General features: G+C 33.2%; 1 protein-coding gene across 1 annotated transcript; it reads left to right on the forward strand.

Annotated features, from left to right (window-relative positions):
• LOC109711257 lies at positions 266-6054 on the forward strand. Its single transcript, XM_020234208.1, has 5 exons — positions 266-522; positions 757-837; positions 2235-2297; positions 2390-2449; positions 5461-6054. The coding sequence occupies exons 2-5, from the start codon at positions 763-765 to the stop codon at positions 5635-5637; spliced, it is 375 nt and encodes a 124-aa protein (XP_020089797.1). The 5' UTR covers positions 266-522; positions 757-762; the 3' UTR covers positions 5638-6054.

Below are 12807 nucleotides of genomic sequence, written 5' to 3' on the forward strand. Positions count from 1 at the left end.
GGGTGGGAGTGTCTCCCTGGGCCCAACCATCAAATAATTAAAAATTAAAAATAAAAAAATTTAACTACGAGTTTTGGTATTTCCACGCTGGAATTTATTTATTACTCGGCGCTGAGTTTCTCCACCGCACGGTCAAACCGTGCGTGGAAATTACAAAAAGCGGGGTGAAAATAACAATAACAATATATTATATTATATTATTATATATATATATATATTATAAAAAAAATAATTTTTAATGATAAATAAGGGGGTTGGGGGTCTTGGGTGGTACTTTTCGCGTTAGGTCGGCGTTTGGTTCGCGGTCGTAAAATCCCCATCTCTTTATCCGATACCGGGAGGGAGTGGAAGCGAATCGCGGAATCGACCGTCCACGTGGCGAGCCGTGGTTGGCCGGAGTGGTCAGTAATCTGCCCTTTCTGCGTGTGCGATCTCGTCGCCGTATGTAAGTTCCAGCCAATGGGCGGCTGCCACGCAGGGAGTCGAGGGACGAAAGGAGTCCGCATACATTGAATTGTACGGGTACGTGGCACCGGCTCACGCGGTCCCGCAATGATGATGATGCAGCATATATTTCCGTAGTGTTGGGTTTTTTTTTTTTTTTACTTTTTTTTTTTTTTCTGAAATACACTTTATTATAATAATAAGCGTCATAATTATCTCGGATCCAACTTGAACGGCCCTGATTGGGCCAGGTAGGCTTGGCGACACGTGGCGATCGCTGACGCGCTTTGTACGCGTGCGCTTGTGTTTCAGGTGGGGATGATCGGGCGGCAGCCGTTGATTCGAAGATTCCAGACGCCGCCGGCGAAAAACCCGCGGCCGGGGAAGAAGAAGGTGAGCTTCTCTCTCTCTATCTCTTTCTCTTTTCAACCCTCTCAGAGAGGATAAATTTGCCTGGATGCGGTGCACCACGTCAGCCGTAGACCGCCGTGTTCTTCAAATCCTCTGTTGATGCTGCTCTCTTTTGAATCCCGAGTTTTGGAACTTTTCTTCTTAGATGATGGATGCTACTTTTGCGGTCGACGACTGGTGCGATTGAACCGGGTCCACCAGGCAACCTATCTTCTCCCTCCCTATTAAAATCCCATTTGCCCAAGTTTTTTGCAAAATTATTGCCTGGACCTGGTCCACCACTGCTGCGAGAGAGTAGCCACGTAAAATTTTGTGAAATGGGTCTTAAAATTAGAAGGTATTGGAATTTTTAGGAGAAACTATCAAATTTCGACTCTGTTTTTCAGATATCATACTATAAAACAGATCACTTATTTTTCATATATAAGAATTTGGATTTTGTGAAATTTTTAATTTTTGGACATTCATTTATTATTATTATTTTATTTAAAGCAACTAAAGCTGAGGCTGGGACGTGTTCTCTTTTTAAGGCTGGTTTAGTAAAAGTGCAAAATTGCAGCTGTTTCCTGGTTTGGGGAAAGAAGGCTCGGTACACGGATCACGTGGATTACCTGGTCCAGTTAATAATTTGCAGGTTTAAAAAAAGCACGGAGACCCCTCTACTGTATTCGAATCTGTAATTAGCCACCGCCACCTATATTTTTACCCAAATAAATCTTGGATCTTACCAACTAGTTAGAAATATCTACTTGAGCGCTAAAATTACATAATTTTTTTTTTTAATTTAATTCACTACAAAATTTAAATTTAAAATTAAAAAATAAAAATTATATAAAAAATTTTTTTTTGTAAGAGAAAATAAAGTTTGAGGGAGATTTATTTTGGAATACGGTTTGTATGCCATTTCCTACCTAACTTGTATGGGACTGCTGCAGCACGGCAGCATCAGAGCTGAGCAAACAGATGCTCTGACCCGCTCGGAAAAAGAAGCGGTTTTAAATGGTCCAAAAAGGGCAACTCTGAGGCCGTCGGGAACTAATATCTCGTGGACCCTGTCCACCACGTTATCCGTGGACCGTAATGCAGCCACCTTCCCTCCACTTTTTTTATTCTTAAAAAAAAAAAAAAAAAGCTTAGTGGTCTGCGGTCCACTGCTCCCGCGGTGGACAGGATCCAGGCAAATGAAGTTACGGTTGGTGGACGCATTTATTTGTTATTGTGTGTGCGTCTATTCGTGGTTTAGTTAAAATGTATTTATTTTACCCTTTTCCTTGTTACTAAAGCTGGTGTTTTCCGTCTCTTTTTTGTACCCCTTCCTCTCCACTATAATTAGTATTATGGGATTAATTAACGGTAGTATGTACTTACGTGGTGAGCAGGCGCTGCCCGATCTGCAGAAGGAGGTGAGATCTCTGGTCGAAGAGAACGAGATGCTTCGGAAGGTAAAAAAGCTCGTTGTTCATTTTGGTTTCAGTTAATCGGTGTTTGTTGGGATTTTTAATCATGTTTAATACCCTCTTTTTTAACGAAACAGGAGGCTGAGGATTTGCACAGAGCCTGCGCCGCAGCGTCGGCAGAGAACCGTACGCTACAGGTGACCCCCCTCTCCCTCATCCATACCCAGTAATTTGCATTTTGCTCGGTCGCATGTATTTTTATAAATTTTAGTCAGTATATTTTATATAATTTATATAATTATAAATTTTTTAAAATAAGTAATTTAGTATAAGTTTTATGTCCGAAGAGTTGCCAAATTATTTAAATCAGCCAAATTAAAAGTTTGGGTGGTCGTATCAAAATAGTCTGTGATTCGGATAAGTTTTATATATATTTTAACCTTGTAAATAACTCGTTAGTTGCATGTAGTTGAGAAGTGTATTTTTAAAATTTTATTATTTTGTATATGTGGTAGTGGAGCTAACTCTAATGTAGAAAAAAAAAATATTTTTTTTATTAAAAAAGTGATTAAGGAGAGGTAATTTTTTTTTTATTTAAAATTATTCTCTCAAGTTACTGCAGTTGGACCCACGGCCAGTTTGGGTGTAATTCTAGCTGCTGTACTTAAATTTCTATACATATTAAATTTGAATACGTATATAGTTATAAATATAGTGCAGTTATTACAACATGCAATCAAACAGTTCTTGAAGAACTCTTCAATAAGGCGGGCAGATGCGAACCGTCCGATTATACTTAATTTTGAGATTCGCATAAATTGCAACCAGATAGTTTACACCCATCCTCCGTGATGGAGAGCTCTTTAGTAAAATTTTCCTCTTGCTTGAACCCCATAGTGGATGGGTGAAAAATTTGTCGCGCTACAGCACTAGGGATTGGAGGTTGACCTAACAAAATCTCGATCGCGACATGTTATCTGCAAATCGGACAACAGAAAGCACGCACGTGTCAGCTTCGTTAGGGCTGATACGTGGGCCCTACACGTGCGGCTATGCGGGCATGTGTGGGGGCTTCTTCCCCCACGATTGTCTTGTTAATTTCTCGGTTGTTGGTTTTGTCTAATTGCAGAGTGGCACCTCCTAGAGCTCTCTATTGAGCCTGCTGAGAATATCCTTCATGCATTATTTGTCACGGAGTTTTTCTCTAGTCTAAGTCCACGTAAACTTGTCGGGTAGTATAGGCCAGCTGCACTTTTGGTCCTCAAAATATGAGGCTAATTTGGATCGACTATCTCTAGCGCAAATAGCCTAGTTATTTTATTTTTCAACTAAATTTATTTCTGAAGAAAAAAATAAACGAAGCGATAGCATACTCTGATTCTATTTGTAACATCACAATTCATGGGTCACTAAGTGGTGAGCTCGTCTGATCCATACAATTTGCCTATTCTATCCTTTGTCATGGTCACGGGTTGATAGGCTGTTTATTTCATGCTTTCAACGACTTCTGTCCTTTGGAAACCCTGTGATGTAGACAGATGGGCTGTGCTCAGGTGTCCGTCGGTATCTTTGCTCTGTTAGAATCTGCATTAACGGTTTCCTTTTGTGTGAAGCAATTAGTTTCATGATCAAGTTTGTAGATTAAGTAATAATTTTGCACTTTTTTAGAATGTTTCATGTACATATTACTAATACGTATACATAGGTAATTTAGTGATTTCTGATTGGTTGATGCATGTAGTCGGAAGTTTTGATAGGTTTGCATAAAAAAAACTAATACATCAAAGCCTTATTGGAGAACGTCTTGCTCAAACTGTTATTTGTTTTAACGGGCCGTTTGATGTGCTAATATATATATATGAGATGTATAGTTTAAATTAGTTTATACTCAAAGCATATTACTAGTCTCTGAAGTATATCCTTCGGAGGACGCAAAGCATTTCCTTGTGGAAGTGGTCCTTTGTGCTTGGCCAGCAGGTGAGCTCACTAATTTTTATTTTATTTTTTTGGCCCTTTTCAATTAGTTAAACACTTAAAACTTTACAAGGGGCCCCTGTGAGTTAATTATTGAAAGAGGAGTATCAGATAGAATGGACGGTCCATAGCTGATTTGGTAATCTAGGTTTGGGCAAAAAATTCTCTACTGGCTTGTGACCAAGAAAAAGTCTTTAAGCTTTGTTTGGATACATAAATGCTTTTTTTGGGCATATATTTTTTTTGATTTACTTAAGAAGTATGTAGTATTGGGTAGATGGAAAGCGTGATTAATGTTTAAAATGAATAGCATTTAAGTACTTTAGTTTATTCTTTTGGAATAAAATAAATCATCTCGTAGGTAAAAGATGGTATCCTATCAGATTAGTTGTCAAAACCTTTGAATGAGTTAAAAACAATACTTCTAAATTTCAATCACACAAGAAAATCATCATACCGAATATATTATTATTAGATATCTTATTTAGATGTCCAAACATGATCTTATTATAATTGTTGCGTCTTACTAGATGAGGATATCCAGGCAATCACATGCCTTTCTCTTTTCCCTTTTTACTTTTAAAGGAGGTAGGGAAAATCTCGCAAGTTTTAAATTTGCACTACCAAGTTAGCTGCTTGTATCCTACGTTCCTACCTAACCCTTTTGGTTGGTGCGACGCAGTTGCAACCAACAGGTTTGACTCCCGAGCGCTTGGTTCTCTTTTTCTTCTTCTATTCTTTTCATCACCCCCTTTCTCTTTTTAGAAGGTGGTCGGTAGATTATCTCTTCTTTTAAGCTAGGTCCAATTTCGAAGTCACCTTACGTATTCTCCTTCTAAGATCATATTGAATTTTACGTTTGATTCTGCCATGCGGAAATTGACCCTCATCTACCTTAATCAATCACGGTACTTTGACCAAGTGTTTCTAAATTGCTGTTAAGTCTTACTTTTTGTAATCTTAAATAATACTTCTAAGCACATATAAGGTAGATATGTTGCAGATATTATTGGTTAGATTTAAGTTCGAACATAATATTTTGAATTATTTGTATACTAATTTTCCTCCTTATTCATCATACAAATCACTGAACTCCTCTTCTATCTCCTTGAAATCAATGTATGAATGAATAAACTGCTTGTGCTCAGACTTTTCTTTCTAATGTTTCGCACTCCCCTTTCGGTTTCTCCAGCGACGTTTTATTTGCTAACACGCGTTTGCTTGTTCCATGCAGCTGAGGTTAGACCAGCGGAACACACCGATCAGAAGCGATTCGCCAGCGCCCCGAGCGAAGCAGGAGCCGGATGCTCCGCCCCGCGCTGCTCCGCCCCCTCTCGTACAATGCGACGACGGCGAAGGAGGCGGCTTCAGAATACCTGATCTCAATCTCCCCGCATCCGACGATCTCTAACCGACGCTGCTGCGATCCGTCGCTGACCCTTTTCTGATCCTTACGAAGTAAAAAAAAAAAAGAAAAAAACAAACGAAATAACCCCAACATCCAAGTGTACATAGAAAAAAGGCGGGCCGCGGAGATCATCAAAGAGCAATGAATGTTGTTGCAGTTGCTGCTGTTGTTTAACAAAAATTAAAAAGAAAACGGAGAAAATCAAGGACGGCTCTGAATCGTTGATATTCTGATTAACGCTTAATTAGTCATTTACTAATAGTTGTATTTGTGCATCTTATCCCATGCTCAATTCTTTAACCTGGGCGCATGAATTGTAATTATTTTTTATCGTTGACACGGATTCGTTAGCATGATGTGGGATTGTTATTAATTAAATGAAAAATAGATGAGTGTGTAGGCTGGCTCTATTAATTTCAATTTTATGTGCACGAGCCTTTTTTTGTGGATCTAACCCTGTGTATGTAAAATTTAAAATGAGTTTTAGTTGTGGGATTTTTTTTAAATATTTTTTGGAAGAAAAAACTACTTTCTAAAAGAATTATAGATTTTATATCTCATTCATCCGTTCATCCAATAAATGAGATGATTTTACCAGTCATATTAAGTAACTAGTGAATGGCTTTTACTAATTGAATTCAGTTCTGTTCTTTTTTTTGTGTGTATATGTAGTATTACTCATATTTTTTCGATAAACAATGTATGGAGAAACCCTCACTTATAGGCGATTTTGGCATGGCTTCCTTACCTTCGACCATACTAATTTAAGCATAAAAAAGGGCTAAATTATAAAAAATCTCATGTCAAAATTCGATTTTTTATTTTTTTCCATGTCATTTAATAAAATCTATACTTTGCTCCCTTATAAAATGAAAAATGTGCACTTCACCCCCTACCGTTAGGGTTCCGTTATAAAATATTTTTTTATGCCAAAAATACCCCTTCGCTTTCTTTTCTGTTGCTTCGCCTCCCTTTGGCTCTCCACCTCTCCGCCGCCTCGCCCTCCTCCACTGTCTTGCCCTCGCCCACATCCCCTTCGCCGTCCTTCGCCACCTCGCCTTCGCCCTCGTTGCCCTTACCTACCTCTCCATCAACGCCCACCTCGATTTCTTCCCTACTGTCGCCGAAATCGAGGGGCGGCGAGGGTGCAGGAGGAGAAGGGGAGCAGGTGGAGAAGAAAATGGAGAGAAATCGCGGCGGATTGAGGTGTGAATCGCGGCCGATCGAGGCGGCGGTAGCAGTGCAATTTACCCTGTAGCAGTGCAATTTACCCTGTAGGATTCTTGACTATAAATTATTTTACTATAATATGTTACTTATGGATTGACTACTAACCCTCAAGTTAGTGATCATGCTTGAATTTGAATTTATATATATTTTTTAGGCTAAATTACAAAAAAAAATTCTGTTAAAATCCGATTTTTCACTTTCCTCCCCTGTCATTTAAAAACCTACACTTTCTCTCCTTATAAAATAAAAAATGTACACTTCACCCCCTACCGTTAGTGATCTGTTAGGGTTCCGTTATAAAATATTTTTTTAAGCCAAAAATATCCCTCCGCCCTCTTTCCTGTTGCTTCGCCTCCTTCCGGCTCGCCGCTTCGCCGCCGCCTCGCTGCCTCGCCCTCCCCACTACCTCGCCCTCGCCCACAGCCCCTTCGCCCTCCTCCACCGCCTTGCCTTCTCCCTCGTTGCCCTTACCTACTTCTCCATCAGCATCCACCTCAATTTCCTCCCTACTGTTGCCGAAATCGATGGGAGGCGAGGGTGCAGGAGGAGAAGGGGAGCAGGTGGAGAAGAAAATGGAAAAAAATCGCGGCCGATCGAGGTGTGAATTGCGGCCGATCGAGGCGGCGGTTGAGGAAGATAAGAGAGGAGATGAAAATGGTGAGGGGCAAAATAGTCATTTTACACACCGTACCCCACTTGTGAATATTTTTTATTTTACAAGGGGGCAAAGTGTAGGTTTTAAATAACAAGGGGGGAAGTGAAAAATCAGGTTTTGACAGGGGGGTTTTATGTAATTTAATCTTTTTTTATCCTAAAATAAATCATATCATAATTTATCCTACATTTATTGTAATAAAATAAAAGCGAAAGAAATGAATTAGAGTGGCTTAAAGATAAGAAAAGAATGATACTAGCTACCTACAATGCTCGAACACTCTACTGTCTCGAAGTACTCGCTAATATGGTTGATTTACAATAGGTGTCCTCACTCGGATATAGAGATTTTAATTCTTAATTAATTTTTTGTAGTACTCGTTTGTCTCTTTTATATTTGAAAATATTGTTCTAAAATATTTACAATAAAATTACATTGCATAGTTTCATAGAAAATAAGTGTATTTTCTAGAACAATACTTTTAAAGATAAAAGGGACAAACGAGTACTACAGAAAATTAACTAAGAATTAAAATCTTTATATCCGAGTGAGGACACCTATTGTAAATCAACCATATTAGCGAGTACACCAGGATAGTAGAGTGTTCAAGCATCGTAGGTAGTTAGTATCGCTCTTTTCTTATCTTTAAGCCACTCTAATTCATTTCTTTCGCTTTTATTTTATTACAATAAAATATAGGATAAATTATGGTATGATTTATTTTAGGATAAAATATATATATAAATTCATAATCAAGCATGATTACTAACTTGAGGGTTAGTAGTCAATCCATAAGTAACCTATTAGGGTAAATTGCACTGTTACCTCCTGAACTTTTGGCGACTTTCACTTAACCCTCCAAACTCCTAAAATAGACATCTAACACTCTAAATTTTAATATTTCATTCGTTTTACTCTTTCCGTCAGTTTTCAGTTAATGGAGTTTGACGGAAAACTGACGAAAGGGATAAATGAATGAAATATTAGAGTTTAAGGTGTTAGATGTCCATTTTAGGAGGTAGAGGGGTAAAGTGAAACTTTACCAAAAGTTCAGGGGGTAACAATGCAATTTACCCTAAAAAATAATGATATTGCTCTTTATATTATATTTAAATTTAAAGTTTTAAAATTTATATCTAAAATTTTTAAATTTAAATATATAACTTTTAAATTTCAAAAAGTACAAAATTAAAATTTAAATTTTTAAATATCAAAATTAAAAATTTAAGATTTTAAATTTTGTAAATTTCAAATTTTAAATTTAAGATTAAATCTAAATTTAAAATATAAAATATCATATTATAAATTTGAAAAATTTAAAATATCAATTTAAAATTTAAATTTACAATTACAAACTATAAATTTTTAAAATTTAATTTAAATTTTAAATTTTAAATTTAAATTTTACAAATTAAATGGGGTTCTACCCCTATTCCCCAAGGGGTGGGAACAACTATCCCACCCCTTAATGGGTTATCTTGGATAGCCCGTTAAGGGGTGGGATTGTTGTCCCACCTGCTTTTTTTTATCCCATATTCTTTTCATGTGTTTGAAACTGCAACAGTTGAAACTATGCTCAAATTGGTGACAATCCCAACTACAGCAATTAGAGAGAATAAAATTTAATAAAAAAAATTTATTTCCTTAATTATTCTTTAAACAAAAAATATCTTCTTATTTTACATTGAAAGTAATCTCACCACCACAAGTATTAAGTGATACAATTTTTTAAATACACTATTCAATTATGGGCATGTTTAGTTGCTGGAAAGTGAGTGAAGTAAAAAAAAGTCACTTTTACAAATACAAAAATGACTTTACAGTTCGATTGTTTGATTGGCTATAAAGTAAAAAATTAAAACTACAATTTTGTTATTTTAATTATTAAATTATGTATAAAGAGGTGAAAATACAACCAGATGACTTATACTCTCAATTTAAATTAAAATTTTAAATGCAAATTTATATTTAGAATTCAATATTATATTTTAAAATTTAAATTTAAACTTAAATCTGAGTTGAATTTATAATTAAAATTTAAGAGATAAATTTAATTTACAATTTGAATTTAAAATTTAAGTTATAACTTATAACTGGAATTAAATTTTAAAATAAAAGTTCAACACAAAAATTAGAACGTTTATTCAAATTTGAATTTATAATTTGAATTTATAATTTGAATCATATATTAATGTACTCTTTGATCATAAATTCTGAATTCAAATATGAATTCACAATTTGAATTAATATTTCAGTTTAAATTAAAATTTGAGTTTAAATCTCAATTCGAATTGAACATTTGAATTCAAATTCAAACTGAAACCCATTTTTGAAATTAAATGTAAATAACAAATTTAAATTTGAATTTGAATTTGAACTTGAAAATTTAAATTTTAAATTCAAATTTCAGCCAATAATTTGAATTTATATTTGGAATAATTTGAATTCAAATTTCAAATTGAAGTTCTTAACTTAAAATTATTTGATTAAAATTTAAATTTAAATTCTAGAATTCAAACTGAAATAAAAATAAAATTTAAAAATTAAAATTTGAAAATAAAGTCGTAAATTTAAATTTAAAATTTTATTTTTAATTTTTATTTACAAATAATTTACAAGTAAAATTCAGAGTGTGATCATAATTTTAATTTAAATTTAATGTAAAATTGAACTTTAAAAATAAATGTAAATATTAAATTCAGACGAAATATAACCTCTTAACTAAGCTCTCCTTTTCGGTAATTTTATTTTGAGCTAAAGTAAAAAAAGTGAGATTTAGTTATAACTCATTTTATTGGCCGATTTTCGTAAAGTGACCTTTTTTTTTTCACTTTCGCAAATCAAACAGCCGATAAAACATCACTTTCTAAAAATACCACTTTTCGTACTGGGATGTACAAGATACACCTCACCTATCCATAATAAAATATTATTCACCAGTCACATCACATGATGTGACTGGTGAAAATATTCCCATCCATAGATGGGTGGGACGTAAATGGTACATCCCGATCCAAGTGTATTACCAGCATTGTTCAAATTAAAAACTAGTGGTTATTATTTCATTAAAATGACTTCTAAGATCCAGTCAACTTCTAAACCAAACAAACGACCTCATACAAGAAAATCTTATTTTTATTTTTCTTTTAATACAAAAAATGGATTTGCATATTATAAAAAGGATAAATTATACTTTTTATCTCAAACTGTGGGACTTGAGACATTGATTTCTAAAACTTTAATCCATTATAATTTCTAACTCAATATTAATGTATTGCTAATTTAACTAAATTTTTTGACTCAATATTAATGTATTACTAATTTAACTAATTTTCTAACTCAAATCTCTCTTACAATCAAGTCCCTAAACCTAAATTTTTTGACTCAATATTATTGTATTGCTAATTTAAAAGTAATGAAAATTATGACGTGCTATCACTTCTGCAGTAGCAATTTATTAATATTTTATTAAAAAATTTAATTTATAAGATTTAATTATAATAATTCAAAAAAAAATATAGTGTCACGGCCCCATAGTTTGAGGACAAATACTGTGAGAATTATCCTTATAAAAATTTTAAATTTTTCAATAAGTAGTTACGGTCTAGCACAGTTGAATGGGACTTTGATCACTGATTTTCCACGTAAGTCAAAGATGATTTAACCCCAACCTTTTAGAAAAAGAAAAAGAAAAAGAAAAAGCATGAATCTAGCTTTGGAGGGTTAATTAAAAAAAATTAAAAAAAAGGCAAAATTGCGCGTTTGATGTCCGAGCTATAAGGCATGTGACAATTTAATTCTCAAACTTTAATTTATTATAATTTTTTAACTCAAACTTTTAGAATTATTGCAATCGAGTATTACAATCTAATTTAATTAATTAAATATAGATGAATCGATGATATTAGAGTGATGTAACATTCTAATTATTAGCGCAATATCAATCACAATACTGTTATATCATTTCTACATTGATGATTAATTAATAATTAAGCAACTAAATTGGGTTATGAGATTTAATAACAATAATTCAAAAAGTTTGAGTCTTACAACGAATTAAAATTTTAAGTATTGAAATATTACATGTATCATAGTTTGAGAACTAAATGTAAAATTTATCGGAAAAAAAGAAAAAATGCTGATTCCACAAGCGCTTATGAAAGAAAAAGTCTAAAATATAATAGTCACATAGACGATGTGATCTCTTCAACCAATCAATCATTTTTGCCCTGTGAGATTCATCAATTTCATCATAATTTTAATAAAAATATATGTTTATTATATTTTTATCTCAAAGGAAGAGATGTGATGTAGCTATTATATAATAGATTTTTTCTTTACAGAGATTTACATCTTACACTATCAAATTTAAGAGTTCATAGAATTTTTATTAAACTTTATTGAAAAAAAAATGGCATTAAAGTAAAAAAAAAATAAAAGCTACACAAAAGTTACGGGTGTAAACTTTACAGCTATACTATATAAATTTATGACTAGAGTCGCCAAAAAAAAAGGGTTAATTCCATACAGATTTCTATAAATATAGTGAATTATAAATATATCGCTATAAAATTTAATTTTTATATATTGTTTCTGTAAAGTCCTGATATTTCTAAATATGTCTCTACCGTTAGTATCCGTTAGGGAAAAAATTAATTAACCATATATAAAATACTTAATTCTAGTTAGTTAATGACATGAATTGACATTTTTACCCCTCTTTAATTAATAGTTGAAAATTTTGGAGGGACATATTTGTGATGGCAAAAATATCATTTTATTCATAACGGTAACAAATCAGAGAGATATATTTGAAATATTAGGATTTTTGCAGGAATAATATATGAAAGTTGAATTTTGTAGATATATATTTACGATTCACTATATTTGCAGGAATCTTTATGAAATTAATCCAAAAATAAAATAAATAGTATTTTAACGGTAACAAACTGGATGAATATATTTAAAAATATTAAGACTTTTGTAAGAATAATATATGAAAGTTGAATTTTGTAGATATATATTTACGATTCACTATATTTGCAGGAATCTTTATGAAATTAATCCAAAAATAAAATAAATAGTATTTTAACGGTAACAAACTGGATGAATATATTTAAAAATATTAAGACTTTTGTAAGAATAATATATGAAAGTTGAATTTTGTAGATATATATTTATAATTACTATATTTTTAGAACATATATAAAATTAACCCAAAAAAACTCTCTCTGTAAACAAAATTAAGAATTTAGTTGAAATATTATAATAGTACATGGACTAGGGAT

The sequence above is a fragment of the Ananas comosus genome, linkage group 6 (genome assembly GCF_001540865.1).
Source record: "Ananas comosus cultivar F153 linkage group 6, ASM154086v1, whole genome shotgun sequence".
Classification (NCBI taxonomy): Eukaryota; Viridiplantae; Streptophyta; class Magnoliopsida; order Poales; family Bromeliaceae; genus Ananas; species Ananas comosus.

What these genes read in the sequence shown, in the direction of transcription:
- LOC109711257 (XM_020234208.1), top strand. Translation starts at nt 763, where the DNA reads ATGATCGGGCGGCAGCCGTTGATTCGAAGATTCCAGACGCCGCCGGCG. An exon ending in AGAACGAGATGCTTCGGAAG is followed by an intron (nt 2,298 to 2,389) that starts GTAAAAAAGCTC and finishes TTAACGAAACAG; the next exon opens with GAGGCTGAGGATTTGCACAG. An exon ending in CAGAGAACCGTACGCTACAG is followed by an intron (nt 2,450 to 5,460) that starts GTGACCCCCCTC and finishes TGTTCCATGCAG; the next exon opens with CTGAGGTTAGACCAGCGGAA.